Genomic DNA, 19985 nt, shown 5'->3' on the forward strand with positions numbered 1-19985 from the left:
CTCATTAAGAAAACTGTGTTGCCCTTACGGGCCTACTACGAGTGAACATACCCCCTCTGAGACACCCATAATTCCTCGTGATTAAGAGGTATTATACTGTACTTTGTAATGTATTATGAAAGGTAGATTAAAAAGATGAAGCATTTTTGCCCATCAGATATTAAAATAACTATATCACATTTTATTTTTCATAAATACATTCGTAAGGAGGAAGTACAATGGCGGGAAGATCTATCGGTTCGTTGCCTTGCTTCATTTGCCTTCTATGTCGCTTTGGTACAAGCATCTGTAAACCGCGGGCAGCTCACTTCTCTAGTGAAGTCACGTACATTGTTTCTTTATTACATGTGTGTTTTTAGGCTGTAAATCAGAGAGTACTTGTCTTGTACGGAGTAATACAGTAGTTATGGAATAAGCCTATGTGTGTAATTTCTTTCTTTTAACATTAATAGTGATCATTAATAGTGATTTATTTGCGTTATGGGTGAGAACGTCCACAAAAATAAGCAGGGAGAGATACTTAGGAAGAAACAAAACCAAACTGTGCTTAACGTACTTAATTACCTTTCTCGAAAGAATCCAGATAAAAGTCTCAGCTGGGTGGTTAAAGAAACTGCTGAAGCAACAGGCATTTCTGAGAGGACTGTTTATAAAGTGCGATCAGCAGCCACTATAGGACCTTTGGCTTCTCCGATTAAAACAAGAGAACGTAAAGCACCACGGAAAGACAGCAGGTCAGTCAAGTTCAATGATTTTGTTCGCAGTGGTGCAAGACGTAAGGTGCAAGAGTTTTTCCTTAAAAACCAACCTCCAACCTTGCAGCAAGTCCTACAGTCTTTGAATAATGATAAATCCCTCCCCGAGTTCAAAAGAACAACTTTGTATCGTTTGTTGAGAGACATGGGTTTTCAGTACGAAAAGAAAGGGAATTCAGCTTGTTTGACGGAAAGAGAGGACATTATATCTTGGCGTCACAAGTATCTGTCAATAGTTAAGAAATATCGAGACGAGGTAAGGAACATCTTTTACACTGATGAGTCAAGGGTTAACACAGGGCACACAGATGGGAAAGAATGGAAAGATTTCAACTCCACGGGATACTTTTCTCTTAGGACTCTTTTGCGGTCTTAAGTCACCTACAGGTCGTGGTCCACGGTTCGCGTTAGTTCATGCCGGTAACGAGAATGGGTTCGTGCCAGGGGCCAAATACGTGTTTCAGTGCAAGAAGAATACCGCAGATGCTCACGACGAAATGGACGGTGATTGTTATGAGGAGTATTTTAAAGAACGTCTACTACCGAACCTGCCACCAAACTGTCATTGTTCTTGACAATGCCTCCCATCACAGCCGCAAGAAAGAAGTTCTGCCTACGAAGGCATGGAAAAAAGAGAACCTGCGGTTATGGCTTCGAAAACGTGGTGTAGTGTATGATGAGGACATGCTGAAAACAGACTTGATGGCCCTCGTAAACACTGTGCGATGAAATACGATCGCCACACAATCGATGAAATGGCAAGAGAAAGTGGTGTCACGGTTCTTCGCTTACCACCATACCATTGTGAGCAGAACCCTATTGAACTTGTTTGGGAGCAAGTGAAGCACTATGTTGCCATGAACAACACCACGTTCAAAACCAGGGAGATCGAAAGACTCATCGATTAAAGTTTCCTACAGGTGTCTACTGAAAACTGAGCGAACTACGTGAAACACGTGAAAGATATTGAAGCGGACATGTGAAAATCTGATTTGATCCAGGATGAAATGGAGCCCTTCATCATTCCTATTGGCAGTGAATCTTCGTCCGATTCAGAATGATAGAGGACTTCAGCTTGCAGCCGCAAGGAAGTAACATTCATTCGATGAGTACCATAAAGTTGTTGTCTAATGGCAGATATTTACTTTGGTTGTATATTGCATAGTATTTGTGTGTGTTCTATTATTTTCGTTCTGCACAGAAGTTGTTAGTGAAGATTTTAATGCTGTAAATTAATTTCGTGTGGCTATTTCTAGCCGAGTGCAGCCCTTGTAAGGCAGACCCTCCGATGAGGGTGGGCGGCATCTGCCATGTGTAGGTAACTGCGTGTTATTGTGGTGGAGGATAGTGTTGTGTGTGGTGTGTGAGTTGCAGGGATGTTGGGGACAGCAAAAACACCCAGCCCCCGGGCCATTGGAATTAACCAATGAAGATTAAAATCCCCGACCCGGCCGGGAATCGAACCCGGGACCCTCTGAACCGAAGGCCAGTACGCTGACCATTCAGCCAACGAGTCGGACTTTAATGCTGTGGTGTGCAGCGATGAGTCATAGCATAACTTATACTGATACTTGTGTTTTGTTTGTGCTTGGTTTTGTTATTCAGCTGTTCTTAAGCGCATTTTAATTACCGCTGTTTTCTGTAAGGCCGCATTTAATTTTTACTATTCTCTTTTGTTAAGCGATACGACAGCACAATAGTACCCTGCGTTGCCTGGGAAAATTTAATAATAATAATAATAATAATAATAATAATAATAATAATAATAATAATTGCTTTACGTCCCATTAACTACTTTTACGGATTTCGGAGACGCCAAGGTGCCGGAATTTAGTCTCGCAGGAGTTATATTACGTGCCAGTAAATCTACCGACACGAAGCTCAAGTATTTGAGCACCATCATATACCACCGGACTGAGTTAGGATCGAACCTGACAAGTAGGGGTCAGAAGGCCTCAACAGTCTGAGCCACTCAGCCTATCTGGGGAAATTTATTAAAAGAAAATGCATCCGTCACCCTACGAGCCCATAAAAAATATTATTTGTCTATTTTCTCCGCCGATTTACCTTACAGTACACCTCAATGCTGAGGTTTTGTATGTGCCGTAGTTTACCTCTGATTCTGTATAAACCAAAAATAGCCCCTGTAAACGCCCCGTCCTCTTTAGTTCATACAAATAATTTGCAGCTTAGTTTATTCCACTTGTTATCTTGAAGTGAAATATTGAATTTCACAGATTTATGTGCCGCCGTTTCCCCGTGATTGTGTTGTGCAGAGCCGTTCGATATGGCAACCCTGTTGTCATAAGAGCAATACTGTTTTTTCAACGTGGAATGAACCATAGTCCAGTGTGAGCACTGTTAAGCTACGTTTAGCAGCAATATTCAGCGACGGAATAAGAAAGTGCAAGAGCAGTGGATATCAGGATTTGTGTATTAATACGCAAGTATGTACCCGCCAGCTTTTGAAGGATGTTATTCCTCAAAAACCAAAGTAAAATAACCTGACATTGTAATTATAATTATCAGAGACGCAAGGGCGTTTGGAAAACCGTTCCTATGAAGTTATTGTCAGCGCTGATCAAACAATTGAATGACATATATTGGGGTGGGATTACATCGTGCGCAGTTCATCTCAAATTACAGTTAAATAATTGTTTTCCTTGATCAGGAAAAGCTAGTAGAGCCAGAAAGTTTAACCATAGAAACATCTTAATCAGTTCCCGAAAAAAAAAAAAAAATAAGTTGGGAGTGACCTCTGGATGCGCAACGTCGCAGGCCACACCTCCTGGAAGACGAACACATGTGACGATGCCTTAGTTACTTCTTCATCTTCAGGGTTGGCCAATATCTTCGCCCAAACGTTAACTCTTTTCTTTTCCATCCAGAATTCTTGTGATCGCGATTATATAACTATATACAGTTATTCACAAATGATGCAGTGCTATTCAGCTAATATGTCCACCTCAAGTAAGTCGTGAACAGTTTAAGATACTGATATCCTGTTTTCACTTTCGTTAATGGTATTAAAAGGTTCACAGTTGGACATGCAGTTCTTTTTCAGGCTTTTGACAAAATTGATTTGCTCACACGTTTCGATATGAGAACGTTATTTCACGCAATAACTGCTTATGGTATACTATCATGTTTGCACTCGTAGTTACTGGGAATTCACACAGATTGCAGCACAGGAGAATCAGTCTCGAGTTTCTCGCAAGAGTCTCGAGATCGGTGATGTCAATCTTGAGCCACGAGCGAGAGCGTTGCCCATCGCTGTCCGAGGCAACTCCTAGTATTATCTGCGCACCTTTTCTGGATAGATTTACACCCTAGTACTGAATTGGTTGACCTCGGCAATCTTCGAGATTCGTACTGGCAACCTTTGAAACACAAACAATGAATCGCTTATGCATCGCTGTGCGACATCTGGCGTACCCTTTACGTACTAGTACTGTTGTTATTTACGCAGCAAAGCCAAACTATATAATTCACTCTAGGAATAAGATTCGCATCGAGAAATGTTATATAATGTTATATAATGTGTGTGTGACACAGTTGTTGGCTTAAGATAACAAAGGTTTAGTAAAATTCATATCGATCGATCATATTATCGATTCAATTCTGATTTCATTTCCATTCAGTTGGCAGTACTACTGGAACCGGAATTGCTCCCTCCTTACTCCTCAAACGAGTACACAAATCTATGGATAAAAAGTGCGCAGATAATACGTCCAATGCCAATTCTAACAACTGTGGCACCCACATTACGTGACAAACATTTGAGTTCAGTTTGCTTACGAACCCGTGTCCTTGCAGTAAGTGTTCTATTGATCTTACGACATTGGCATAAGGCTGGCTTAGTATCGGGAAATATCCCTCTTGTTCAACGAGGGGCAGAGTGTCATCGTTATTAATAGTGACTAAACGTATCTCGTTGTAAAGGGGCATTTTAATCTTGGGAGCTATTGATTAAATTTAAATCACAGTTGTTGATCTTTAGAACACTATGACTGCTCGTCTCTAAGTGAACAGGATACTCCATCCAATGATTTTCCCCTGGTAGCGAACGTTGCAAAAGTGGTGGAGGTCGTTATTTTTGTTTTAAGAGGAAATAGAACTAGATAATCATCCCTCTGAACAAATTAAATTGAAAATAAATTTATAATAAAACAAAATTATGTATTCAACGAAGGAGTTTCGAAACGAAGTACAAAATAAAACAAAAAAATCATTATATTTAGCCGAGAAAATCACTAAGGAATTAAAAGGAACTTGAGTTTCCTGATTAACGGAACACTTGCAATTTACATACTTTTTAATAATCCAAACTCACACAAAGCGAATGACGATATCAACAGTAGTCGCGTCATCGGCTAGTATAAGAGTGTAGGCCGGAGAGATCGGTGCACTCTGTGAGGGTGCGGACTACGGTGAAGTCGGCACCAGAAGAACACACTTGGGGAGGGGGTCTTCCCTCTTCAGGAGAAGAGTGCGTAAATCGTCCATGACCTATCTTCAGCCTACACAAAACTACGATCTCACCGTGAAGGACGATAACAGGACCGCCACACGGTGGTTGTCTTCTTAACTGCTCTCCGCTTGCTGGTAGCTCGGATAGCTAGCCTGATTATTATTATAAATTATTATTATTATATATTATTATTATTAGCGTATGGTAACGTACGCAAAACAATATACACGAACAGTTTCAATAAGACATTGGCGGCCTCACAATGGACATATTTCCAGGGAAATTTGAAATGTAACATTACAGGTGCCCACCAGGCCACCGGATGTAAGCATTATTGAACATGTGCGTGACATTACAACTCTCCTTAGCCATCCCGAGCTGTGGAACAACTGGTCCTGACAGTGCAGTAGCCATAGAGAAGAAGGATCGCGGGAAGTGGTCGCGGGTTTTATGGATTCAATGCCTCGAAAAATTCTCGAGGTAATCACAGCCTGTCATTGACCAAATTTCAGCAAAGACGAAGCATAAATTGTTACAGTCACATCACTACACAATCTCCAAATTGTTATCACTGTCAGTTATCTGGAACGAAGAGGGAGTTTAAGGGAATTATATTCGACACAATTCAATGTTTTCTATTTATTTGAAGGACATGTTTGGTACAGCAATGCTATGAATGTCTTAAGTTAATCATTCAATGTTAAACAGAAGTCTCACGGCTTTTGGGTTTCTTCGGGAAGTTCTCGAGTTCGAATTATTTGTTTCAGGAACTGAACGGAGGCTTTGGCTTTCCTGGTCCTGGCGGGATCACTGTAATCCACGAAATACAGGCCGAACTTCTCCCTGAAACATAAGAAAATACCATAAGGGAAGTTGGAATAACCTATCTATCTCAGAATTACTAACTTTATGTCCCTTTAACTAGGAAACCTCTGCATGAAAACACTTTGAGATAATGACAACTGTATTGAGCAGTTTTTTTACAATAACTGATCCAGAATTCATACGTAAACAGAAACATGAAAAAGAACATATAATAGGATGACAGCTACATATGTAGACGGGACCTAGTAGCACGGATATTCAAAACACGCGCGCTCCCATTCAAACGTTGTCTCAGTGCGCAAGCAAGTCTCAACCTGGCACTCTAGCACGTCCTCTGTGTGTTTATATGTAAAATTAAAAAAATCAGGCCCTCACCTCCGATTATCTTAGACTCGAACTGTGCAATGATTCTCTCTTGACAGCTGTCATCATTCGAAAAAATGCGCTCTCGTTCGAAAGCATATCTCCATCTTCGATATCAACTGCACTCTAACATCTATCTAAAGAACTCTCCCAGCTGTCAGCATTCAAATTACGCGCGCTCCCCTTTAAAATATACCACTGAATGGTATACGTGCAGATATTATGCTAGTCGGCAAAGAAAAATACATCTCACAATATATGCTATGTACTTTTTACCTTGTCCTATTAGTTTTCCCATAAGTGAGCCAAATATTTCAGGACCTAATGTGTTTTGAACGGCCGTAGCAGGATACGACGGTTAAGTCATTCTGTCCACGCGTAGTGGAAGTAGAGTAGCAGAGTATAGGGCTTTTTGAACCTGTTTCTTATTGCAAGCCAACACATGTTGTTGTGGATTTCCCCTAAAGGCTTGGCAAGTAGGAGAGGTTGACTCACGTGCCAGGCCACTTAATGTACACGAAAACCGGTCTAGAGTACTCTGTGTGTAAAGTACACAGAATCCTTACAGTGACGTCGAAGATCCGTACCAGCACATGTATGCGAATCAAGTGTTGTGTAGTTGTGTGTGATTTACAAGACGTCAATGGCATTACTCAGTGATCCAAGCTGACAAAATGAAAGGAAATAGTTAATAAGTAAATGAAAAAATGGGCGCAACATTTCTGTGCTCTTATTGCGACAGTCTACGATGAATTTCTGACACTAGACAATGCGAGTTGTCTACGCTTATTCATAAACTTTTCAGGTCAATGAAAGGACGGTGGACACTGAAAGAAAAGGCTATAAGTATTCAGTGGCAAGGTAAGGGTTGTTCTGCCCGAAGGCAGGTCCGAACCTCCGCAGAGGTGTTCCTGGGCCGAAGTTTACGTGCGGTAGGGTGGCCAGTTCCTTTCCGCTCCTCCATTCCCTTACCCACCACCAACAGCGCGTGACAACCCATCCAACTCCTGACCACGCCCAATGTTGCTTAACTTCGGAGATCTCCCTGGATCCGGTGTTTCAACACGGCTACGGCCGTTGGCAGTATTCAGTGAAATTGTTATTAATGAGACAAATTTCAAAAACCGTAGTTGCAACCGTGCGTGAACGTTGCTCGAAGGAAAAAGAGCTACTGTGGAATTGCCGCCGGGTATTTGTAATAGAGGGCTTATTCTTATTTTTCCTAATCTGTTTATCCTCCAGGGTTGGTTTTCCCTCGGACTCAACGAGGGATCCCACCTCTACCGCCTCAAGGGCAGTGTCCTGGAGCGTGAGACAATGGGTCGGGGGATACAACTGGGCAGAATGACCAGTACCTCGCCCAGGCGGCCTCATCTGCCATGCTGAACAGGGACCTTGCGGGGGATGGGAAGATTGGAAGGGATAGACCAGAAAGAGGGAAGGAAGCGGCCGTGGCCTTATGTTAGGTAACATCCTGGCATTTGCTTGGAGATGTGGGAAACTACGGGAAACCACTTTTAGGATGGCTGAGGGTGGAATCGAACCACCTCTACTCATTTGTTCTCCCGAGGCTTAGTGGACCCCGTTCCAGCCCAAATTTCGTGGCAGAGCTGGGAATCAAACGCGGGCCTCCGGCGGGTGGCAGCTAATCACACTAACCAATACACCACAGAGGCGGACAGAAGGCTTATTACTGGAGAGTAAGAGCCGATAAGTAAAATGATTACTGTAATGGACCCGTTTAATTAGAATTTCCGTAATAATAATGTTACTACTACTACTACTACTACTACTACTACTACTACTACTACTACTACTACTACTAATAATAATAAAATATCTTTACGTTCCACTAACTTTCACGGTTTTCGGAGACGCTGAAGTGCCAGAATTTTTTACCGCAGTATTTTTTAATGCAAGTAAATCTACAGACACGAGACTGGCGTATTTGAGCACCTTCAAATACCAACGAACTGAGCCGCCTTCGAACCTGCCAAGGTGGGATCAGTAGACCAGCGCTCTATCGTCCGAGCTACACCAACCGGCATTAAAGCTTAGAGTAAGCATGGCCAACTCGCCCAATAATAATAATAATAATAATAATAATAATAATAATAATAATAATAATAATAATAATAATAATAATAATAATAATAATAATGTCAGCCTCTGTGGTGTAGTGGTTAGTATGATTAGCTGCCACCTCCATAGGCCCGGGTTTGATTCCCGGCTCTGCCACGAAATTTGAAAAGTGTTACGAGGGCTGGAATGGGGTCCACTCAGCCTCGGGTGGTCAACTCAGTAGAGGGGGTTCGATTCCCACCTCAGCCATCCTGGAAGTGGTTTTCCGTGGTTTCCCCACTTCTCCAGGCAAATGCTGGGATGGTACCTAGCTTAAGATTACGGCCGCTTCCTTCCCTCTGCCTTGGCTCTCCCTTCCAAACTTCCCATCCCCCACAAAGCCCCTGTTCAGTATAGCAGGTGAGGCGTCTTGACGAGGTACTGGTCATCCTCCCCATTTGTATCCACGACCCAGAGTCTGAAGCTCCAGGACACTGCCCTTGAGGCGGTAGAGGTGGGATTCCTCGCTGAGTCCGAGAGAAAAGCCGTCCCTGGAGGGTAAACAGATTACGAGCGAACAAACGATAATAAATAATAATAATAATAATAATAATAATAATAATAATAATAATAATAATAAATGTTTACGTGCCAATGGAGACGCGCGGTGTCGGAATTTTGACCACAGGTATTCTTGAACGCGCCTGTAAATCTACCGATCAGAAGCGGACGTATTCGAGCACCTTCAAATACCAGCGGACTGAGCCAGGGTCGAGCCTGCTAAGGTCATGAAACCAGTGCTTGAACCGTCTGAGCCACTCAACCTTGCAACGTTAATTTTGATACGTTTGATAGGCACTACAAAAGCAGCAGTAAGGCAGAATTTTTTAATTTACCATTAAACATGTTCTTTTCGTTTCGAAGCACGAAAGGAAGGTACGTTTAATTTATTTATTGTTATAACATGTCCCTTATTGGTATGAAGCACAACGTTTCGATGTGCTTTGACAATTCAATTCCGATACTACTCACTTGGAAATCCTATCCCATGAATTCTGTCGTTGACGTAAAAAACTTTATTTACGTACACGTCAACACGGCGTGTTTCTGAATTCGGCGAGTTGGTCTCCCAAACATCCATGATATTGAAGTCACACTGTGGGAGAATATTCCACGTAAGCAGTTCGACAAAAGCACCAGACATGTCACGTGCCGGTTCGGTTGTCTGCTGTTCCTAGCGACGGGGATGTGGGTGGACAAGTTCCCGTCCCCTACATGAAACCGGACTAGAGGTATGAGCTGTCTGTCTGACTTTGACCTGAAAAACAGCTGTCAGAGAGGCGAATCATCGTCCGTACTAGTACGCGAGTTACTTCGTAGTAGTAGCATCAGTAGTAGTAGTGTCCAACTCGTTGGCTGAATAGTCAGCGTACTGTACTTCGGTTCAGAGGGTTCCGGGTTCGATTCCCGGCCGGGTCGGGGATTTTAATCTTAATTCGTTAATTCCAGTGGGTCGGGGGCTGGGTGTGTGTGACGTATTCAACATTAGAAATCATCCTAGGTAGGACCCTCATCTTCACAGACATGCAGGTCGCCTAAGAGGCCGTCTACTAGAAAAAGACCTGCACCGGGCTTCTCCGGAGACCATACGCCATTGTTGTTGTTGTAGTAGTAGTAGTAGTTGAATAATGCCAGTGTATGAATACCACAAATACCATGATATGCTGCTAGTGTATCGTGTGGCTGAACAGAACACGGGTTGCCGTCCAGGAATCTATCGGGGAAGGTTTCCCAAAAGACTGGTGCCGAATCCAGCAACGATACTTTCTGTACTGCAGCGTATTCCCGATACTGGTTGTGTTACATCACGCTTTGAAAAGCGATGGCCTGAACGGCCACGTGTAATGCTAGACGCTGAGGAAGACATCCTGACAATAGAAAACGATGATCCCGGGTGCCGTACGCGTAGTATAACACGTGCCGTTGGTGTACCAACTTGGGCCATACGCAGGACACTGCGTGAAGAGCGAGTGCATCCTCACCTCATTCAACGGGAGCAGTGTCTTTCACAACTGATTACCATTGTCTTACGGGTTGATGTACATCGCCACGACACAGATAGATCTTACGGCGACGACGGGACCGGAAAGGGCTAGGATCGTGGAGAAGCAACCGTGGCCTTAATTAAGAAACAGCCCCAGCATTTGCCTGGTGTGAACATGGCAAACCACGGAAAACCGTCTTTAGGGCTGCCGACATAGGGGTTCGAACCCACTATATCCCACTCATGGGCTGTGGAACATCCCCATTCAGTAGGACAATGCAATTTTCAGCACTGGTTCTGAATGAACACCTGGATGGGTGTAGTAGGAGGTCGGTTACATGGACTAATAATCTATTTATTAATGTTACCTTGCTCTTGTAGATACAGTAAATTGCTGGAGCTTTCAGAGGACGTGTCGCTTCGACTATGCAGAACCACGTTGATTTTACATGATCGTGCAGACATTTCCTCAACGGTGGACAGGACGATGTGGAACTATCAATTGGCCAGACAGATCACCAGACCTTATTCCAATGGATTTTTATATCTGGAGTGACATGAAACACAAAGTACATCAAACTGAAGTAACCACTTCGGATGACTTCCGTGAACGTATTGTTTGAGCAGGAGAGGATATTCTGAACAACCATGGTATCTTGGCTCGAATGCGTCGCAACTGGATTCGGAGAAGTGAAGTCTGCAGAGAAGCCCAGGGTGATTACTTTGAACAACTGCTACGAGTTTTACTTTGGTATCGTAGATGTTACGCCATTTCTGCAACGTAATGGCTTGGGAGTACAGTACAGAATCGATATACTATTTTGAATCTTGATAGTTCGATATTCTCATAAATCCGAGCAGAGAAATTGATGTACCGGTAACAAAACTTTATGAATCGAGAGTTTCAGAGCGCGAGTGCCTTGTACGTGACGAAGGATGAACACAACTCACGGAAGACGTGCTTGTTAAAACGCTAGACAATGACCTTGGACGTAGTTCGGCAGGTCCTCAATGCTACCCTGCACGTGGTTTGGTTCATTACGTGTGTTCGAGCAATTTATATTTGGTTTCTTATTCACTACGAGTTAAAACAGAAGACACTTTGCGTTTTTAAGGGCCGATGACCTTAAAACAGCAATCATCACCATCATCATCATCATCATCATCATCATCATCATCACGTACACAAAATTCAATAAAATGCTTATTTTATATTCATCACTACTGAAATAGGAACTATAAGTTAACATTTAAGAAGGTTGCCTAGAGTCTTTTGTTAATTTACAAAAGAATGTTTCAAATTTCTTTTAGTGTAAGGCAATTTGAATGTTTTTGTTTTCTGAACTGTTGTACTGAAATGTTTACGTACTCTAGGTACATATTTGTATACAGGCGTTTTCGTGTACGTTCGTAAATCCGTGCTTTTCTATTTGAGATAGTCTTGTTACCGTCCACCTCGAATTACGGAGCCCCTACTGTATGTTAGTTCATTCTGTTCTACAACAGAGTGTTACTATTGCGACTGTAGTTCCTACGACTACGCCACTCTTATGTCTGTGTTACTAATGTGGGCCTTGTTCGGCTCTCTCCTGCTTGACTATGTGTCTCTCGTTACCTTCTTCCTCTTCTTCTACTGTAGCCTTATGGCTTAAGAAGGTATACTGTATTCTACCAACACCATCTTAATACGCAGTAGCATAATCTGCTAAGATTTGTTATTAGCACCATCATAGTAAAATATAGGGAATATTCTTAAATACGTTCGACATCTGTGAATTGTGTATAATTTGATAACTCATCTTGTACTCATGAATGCGACCGTCGGCCTGGCGTTCAGGTTAATAGCTACATGTCTAACGTGTAACCTTGTTTATGTTTCTTAGATTTGTTGATGTGTATGTTTGATGTTTATACACAATACGAGATTATAGCTGACTCATCCCCACGAGCTTGACCTAGTTCTCGTCTTTCGCATTGTAAACTGTAGTTAACTACTGCGACCGATGTTGCCTCACGTGACATATATTTCATTTTGTTTCCTCTTAAACCGCGCATATTTTACTATTTTCTTCCACGTACTTCAGCTTTTAATGACGTGATAATAATAATAATAATAATAATAATAATAATAATAATAATAGTAGTAACGTGAAGTGCTTCACGTCCCAGTAACTACTTCTCCGGTTTTCTGAGACGTTGAGGTGCCCGAATTTAGTCCCGCAGGAGTTCTTTTTATGTACTACTAAATCTACCGACACGAGGCTGACGTACAGTATTTGAGCACCTTCAAATACCACCGGACTGGGCCAGGTTTGAATCTGCGAATTTGGAGCCACTCACTCAGGAAGGAGGCACAAAATGTAAGTACGTTTAATTTATTTAGTTGTATAACATGTCCATTATTCCTTTGAAACAGAACGTTCGATGTGTTTCGATAATTCAATTTCCATGCTACTCATTTGGATATCCCATCCCATGAATGCTTTCGTTGGCGTAAGGAACTGCCGTCTTTCTTCTACCTTTACGCAATGCACAACGGGGATCGTACCGTATTTCACGTCCCGGCGCGCCTATCCCAACCAATAATTATATCACACGCTCGTACTGGTCCCGCACTGACCCAGCTTTTCAGGTCATTTCCATACTCATGGAGCAAGGGGCTGATGACCACAGATATCCCAATCCCCTAAAGGACGTAACAGCAAATGAACCAGTATTAACGCTGAGAATTCGATACATCTCCAGGGTCCAAAACCTATGACAAGGGTTGTTTGAAGCCCCTAAGGCGGAAACTAAATACTAACAACAAAACCAGTCTGGCGAGAATGTAACATAACAAGTAGCCGCCTTCAACTGTTATCGTAGTTCAGTTGCTCTTAAACATAAAGCCAGTTTGACAAGTATGTTACGTAAGATCTCGTGCATTGCATTGGTAGCGTTCAGCTGTTACAGTAGTACATTTGCTCGTAAACATAAACATAAACCAGTTTGGCACGGATGGCGCGTGACTTGCCTATTATCAAAGTGAAGCTATTCATTCACAAGAACAAGGTATACCACCTATTCTAAATACATCGTATCTCTTTGTTTTCGAAAATAAGTTCCGAGGATTACTAAAAGTTTCATATATAGTAGCTCGTCACATCGCTCTCTATTGATAGAAGAAATATCTACAAGTATACCCCTTACACTCTGTATACCCCCAGCATCTTCCCTTACCGCCATCTAGGATAACTAGCGCATTATACATCCAGATTAAGACATCCGTTCTGTCGTCTGTCAACAAACTAATGAAATCTACTCCCAGCATTTTCGCGTACCGCTATCCTTGATTACTAGCGCACTCTATACCCCTCCTACACATTTCCACCAATACCTGCCCCGCTAGCCCATAAAACCGACTGCGCACACTGCTGTTAACTACACTGTAAAAAGCATTGTCTAATGACACTTCTCAGTGAAAACTCTCTTTCAGGCATCTATTTCAGGAAGCAACAGGAATGGCCTAAATACGCCACGATTTCCCAGAGGACTTCGACTACATGGGCATGGTAGAGGCCGTCTCAAGGAAGGTTCACACCAAGACCGAGCCCCCGAGCAAGGCCGTCCCGGCACTCATGGCGCACTACAGGTTGGGCCGCCACTCAGAAAAGCAGACTTTCACCGTCATGGGTTGCCTCGGTCAGCTGCTGGCAGAATGGGAAAGAAAAGCCCGGAGGAAGTCGCCGGACTAGTCGACCAAGTCGATTATGTTGATGATGATGATTATGATGAGGCTTGTTGTTTAAAGGGGACTAACATCTAAGGTCATCGGCCCCTAATGGTACGAGATGGACGGCATATGATATAATAATTAAAATTTTAAAATTTATCCACTAACTAGAATTTAAAACAATCATGAATAATTATTGTGAGTTAAAAACAATCAGTGGATCTAATTCGCAATGCTTAATTTCCAGTAAAATGATAGATGATAGATTATGGTACACTAAGACATTGCATTAAAATGCAATAATATTATCATGCTAGTTAATTTTTTAAACACATTAAAATATACGAACACAAACTAAAACAGAGTCAATTTAATAAAACGTAGTCTATATAAATAAAATTGTAGGGGGTCCGCTGTCTGTAATTTCTTTTGTTTTGCCAATTTTTCAGATATTTATCCGTTTTAGGTCAACTCAAGACCGATTCGGTGGTTTTTACGTTTCGTGTCTGTTTGTCTGTTCCACCATCACGTCAAAACGGGTGGATAGATCTCAACCAAACTTCATATTTAGAGTATACTCATCCCGGGGAAGGGTTGGATATGCATATCATTTTAAAATCTTTGAATAGACGGGGGTTTATAGGAAAACCAGAATGGTTTTTCCACCATCACGTCGAAACGGCTGGATAGATCTCAACTAAAATTCACATTTAGAGTATACTCATCCCGGGGAAGGTTTTGATATGCATATTATTTTAAAATCTTTGAATAGACGGGGTTTATAGGAAAACGAAAATGGTTTTCCTCCATTTTCTCTTATACTATTGATTTTCTCTAAACTTAGTTTACCGTACGTGAAACGTCTCTTCATTATAAAGAACTTTCGTTATGTTCATAATTTACCTTACTCTTCACGTGACGGAGAAATTTACAATTTTCCGCTGGTATCATGCTCTGCATTGAGTGACCGACAGACCGACAACGAACCTACAGGTTACCATGGCAACGTCTCTGACTGCTTGCCAGCAGGGAAGTAACGTATTGCCATTTTCCTCATCATGCTTTTAAATTCGTGGTTGTTCCTTGGGTAGAAGGCAAGAGAGGCGTCAATCGGCCTATCTGCGGGATATTGGCGGAATATCGTTGGATGTTATAACCGCCCTCGAATAGATTAAGTAATAACACCATTAGTCATCTTCTTATTTGTTTACCTAAGAATCACTGGACCTAAATTTCTCCTCTGTTACCGCTTTATTATATCCATAACTCACACTAGCATAATTTATTGAGGGGCATTTGATTTTCCAATACATTCACTAGGCATTTACATATTTGTCGTTATCCGGCTGTCCTCAGTTATAATCCTTTTTCTATTACTTTTAACTTTCTTAACTGTATTATTTTCTTCCTTAATTACGCCGTATGTACGAGAGTGCTACAAACTACTGGATGTATTTCCACCAAGACTCACATTTAGAATACATCTGTCCTTGATAGGTTTTAGGGCAAATATTTTTTCTAAATCCCTGAACTGACTGGAGGTTTATACGAAACCGAAACAGTGATTTTGCACTTCCACAAAATATACACAACCAAACTTAATGGAAATCTACCTACCTTGGTAGAAATTAATTTCTAAACCTTTTTCCTCATGTGCATCATTTCGATACGAGGATTAATAAGGGAGATATCATTAACGGACCGTTTTTTCTGTACAAGTCCCATCAGACTTAACTCACGAGCGGGTGCGTGTAAAGCGTATTCCTTACAACTTGAAAACTACTGAAGACATTCGAACCAAAAGTTATATTAAGCATCCACCTGTCCAAAGGTAGGTTTTAAACGTAAATATCATTTCATGTTCCGGAATGGACTGGCGGTTTATAGGGAACCGTAATGGTGATTTTACTCTTCCACAATATATATAGAACAAGACCAACCTGACTGGAAATCGACCAAACGTGATGGAATTCTACCTCTAAACCTTTTTTTTTTCATGTGCATTTTTTCGTCAGGAGGATTAATAAGGGAGATATCATGCATGAATGGTCACTTCTGCAGGTTAAGTCCAGTGGAGATAGCCCAAAAGTGTTTTACATGGAGCAGATTCCTTATCTATATAAATCAAATCGTAACGACTGTGTGCCTCTACACTGATTATTTTGGCGAAAATTTCGTACAGCTTTCCGTTTAAGGGGCAATAATGACCATCTCCATAATTTTTGGTTTAGTTTCCTGAAAGTCCTAATTTTTACCCGCCTCGCCCAAAATCCAGATTGCGGCATAATCTGCCAGAATAAAAAGAAAATAATTGAAATTCGACAAAATTATACGTTTTAGCCTGTAACGAACGGAAAACATCCTAGTTCATTACATTTTTCACTTTTTATCCCCGAAGAATATCGAAATATGCAGGCAGTTTTAATGATGGTGCAGACCTTCGGAAATTCCTATCACATAACGGATTGCACAATCTCCGTTCAATTTGGAATGCTCTACAACCTTGGTCTTATGACTTTTTGCCGTATCTGTATCCCTTTTACGTTTGATTTTTCTCTATTAATCGATGTTAAGTCAATTTGGAATTTTCACATGCATAATTCATACTTTCAATTACTTATATGAAATACAGAATCATCAAACTCTTCACGAAAATTGGCCCACCCAGTAGCCATATGTGAGCCAAATGCTATGTATGTAGTTGTCACATAATTATCCGAAAAGTAATGTAATGTGAGAATATCTACGTTTCTAACTCAATCTTACCAAAGAATAGATGACATATCATAGGATCAGCCATTTAGGCCACTAAATCCGGCGTGTCTTATGGTATAATCCTCTGTCGATATGACGTACGTTTAGTAGCAGTTAATCTGTAAATGAAGGTCTTCAATATTGTAAATACGCATATACTTTCGTATGTCGATCTATACATATTCACTGATGTCGATTTTTAGCCATCGAGAAAGGGTGGGTCTGCTATTGTAATCAGTACTCCCCATACCGACTTTGACTGGCAGTAGGAAAGGGTTCCTTCTCCAACTCCTGTGTAACTGTCATTAGTAAGGAAGGCCTACAATTGTAATGAATAGTTCCCTTCTCGATTTGACTTGCAGAAGGCAAGTGAGCATGCAGTTTTGTTTAAAACTCCCCTACCCGATTGTGTTTGGCAGTAGGCAAGAGTGCCGCCATTATAAAAAATGTCCTCATCTAAAATGTGACTGGCATTAGGCATAGTGGCCTGCTATTTTGATGGAAACTCACCAACTTGGTGTGACTGGCAGTAAGCTGGCTGGCAGTAGGAAAATGGGCCTGGCATTATAATGATAACGGCACAACTCAATTTCGAGTGATAGTAGGGCAATTGCCTGCCATTATAATAGAAACTCCTCAACTGTAATCTGTCTGGAAGTAGGAAAGGGGGGCTACCATTTTAACGAAAACTCCCCAAATCGATTCTGTCCGCGTAGTAGGCAATGGGGCCTGCAATTATAATGTAAACTTCCCAACTCGATTGTGAATGCCAGTAGGCAAGTGAGCCTGCCGTTATATCACAAATCCGCAACAAACACTTTACATTGGAAACAACGTACGGGGACCTCCCCATGCTCTTTCTCGGATAACGCTAAGAGACATGCAATTTAAAAACAATCTTATTTACTGCATGTACACTATTTACTTCGATATTCGAATACAATGTAGAATACCGTAGCGAAGCACGGGTACATTCGCTAGTAAGCAATAATACAAAGACTAATACGAAACACTGTGTTTATATGCGACTAGCAGATGTACCCGTGCTTCGCCACGGTATTCTACATTGTATTCGAATATCGAAATAAATACTGTACATGCAGGAAATAAGAATGTTTTAAAATTGCATGTCTCTTAGCGTTATCCAAGAAACAGTATGGGGAAGTCCCCATACGCTGTTTCCAATGTAAAGTGCTTGTTACGGATTTGTGATTTAACGGCAGGCTCATTTGCCTACTGCCATTCGCAATCGAATTGGGAAGTTTGCGTTACAATTGCAGCCCCTCTTTCCTACTTCCAGACAGATAACAGTTGAGGAGTTTTTATTATAATGGCAGGCAACTACCCTACTATCAGTCGAAACTGAGTTGTGCAGTTATCATTATAATGTTAGGTCTCTTTTCCTACTGCCACCCAGCTTACTGCCAGTCACATCAATTTGGTGAGTTTCCATCAAAATAGCAGACCACTATGCCTAATGCCAGTCACATTTTAGATGAGTACATTTGTTTATAATCGCGGGCACCCTTGCCTACTGCCAAATACAATCGGGTAGGGGAGTTTTACACAAAACTGCATGCTCTCTTGCCTTCTGCAGGTCAAATCGAGAAGTGAATTTTCATCACAATGGTAGGCCTCCTTTACTAATGCCAGTTACACAGGAGTTGGAGAAGGACCCCATTCCTACTGCCAGTCAAAGCCGGTGTGGGGAGTACTGATTACAATAGTAGACACACCCTTTCTCGATCGCTACAACACGAGATCAGTGAATATATATAGGCCGACATACGAAAGTATACGCATGCTTAAAATATTGCAGACCTTCATTTACAGATTGACTGCTGCAAAACGGTACGTCATATCGACAAAGGATTGTACCATAAGACGTCTGATTTAGCAGCCTAAATGGCTGGTCGTATGATATCTGATCTATTCATGGGTCAGATTGAGTTAGAAACGTTGAATAGGGTAAAATTTTTGTAAGATTATCTCATATTGCATTACTTTTCAGATAATTATGTGACAGCTACATAAATAGCATTTTTTGCTATGGGCTTTACGTCGCGCCGACACAGATAGGTCTTATGGCGACGATGGGATAGGAAAGGCCTAGGAGTTGGAAGGAAGCGGCCGTGGCCTTAATTAAGGTACAGCCCCAGCATTTGCCTGGTGTGAAAATGGGAAACCACGGAAAACCATTTTCAGGGCTGCCGATAGTGGGATTCGAACCTACTATCTCCCGGATGCAAGCTCACAGCCGCGCGCCTCTACGCGAACGGCCAACTCGCCCGGTCATAAATAGCATTTGGCTCACATATGGCTACTGGTTGGGCCAATTTTCGTGTAGGGTTTGATGATTCTATCTTTCTTATAAGTGATTGAAAGTATGAATTATGCACGTGAAAAGTCCAAATTTACTTAACATCGATTAATACAGAAATATCAAACGTAAAGGGATACAGATACGACAAAAAGTCATAATACCAAATTGAACGGAGATTGTGCAATCCGTTATGCGATAGGACTTCCTGAAAGTCTGCATCATCATTAAAATTGCCTCCATATTACAATATTCTTCGGGGATAAAAGGTGAAAATTTTAAAGATCTTGGAAATTTTCGGTCCGTTACAGGTTAAAACGTATAATTTTGTCAAATTTGAATTATTTGTTTTTCGTCTGACAGATTATGCGGCAACCTGGATTTTGGTCGAGGAGGGTAAAATTAGTACTTTCAGGAAACTAAATAAAAAAATACGCAGATGGTCACTATTACCCCTTAAACGGAAAGCTGCACGAAAATGTCGCCAAAATAGTCAATGTAGAGGCACACAGTCGTTACGATTTTATTTATATAGATAGATAAGGAATCTGCTCCACGTACAACACCTCTTGGGCTATGTCCGCTGGACTTAACCTGAAAAACTGACCATTCATTATATCTCCCTTATTAATCTTCCTGACGAAAAAATGCACATGTAAAAAACGTTTTAGAGATGGAAT

General features: G+C 41.5%; 1 protein-coding gene across 1 annotated transcript in view; it reads right to left on the bottom strand.

The window, feature by feature from the left end:
* Positions 1-5850: 5850 nt before the first annotated feature.
* Positions 5851-19985, bottom strand: part of LOC136881344 (myrosinase 1) — a 105333-nt gene continuing 91198 nt past the window's right edge. Inside the window, exon 11 of the mRNA XM_067154146.2 lies at positions 5851-6069. Coding sequence (XP_067010247.2) covers positions 5940-6069 — 130 coding nt within the window. The 3' untranslated portion in view covers positions 5851-5939. The remainder of the gene's footprint in view (positions 6070-19985) is intronic.

This window comes from Anabrus simplex, chromosome 1 (genome assembly GCF_040414725.1).
Source record: "Anabrus simplex isolate iqAnaSimp1 chromosome 1, ASM4041472v1, whole genome shotgun sequence".
Taxonomy (NCBI): Eukaryota; Metazoa; Arthropoda; class Insecta; order Orthoptera; family Tettigoniidae; genus Anabrus; species Anabrus simplex.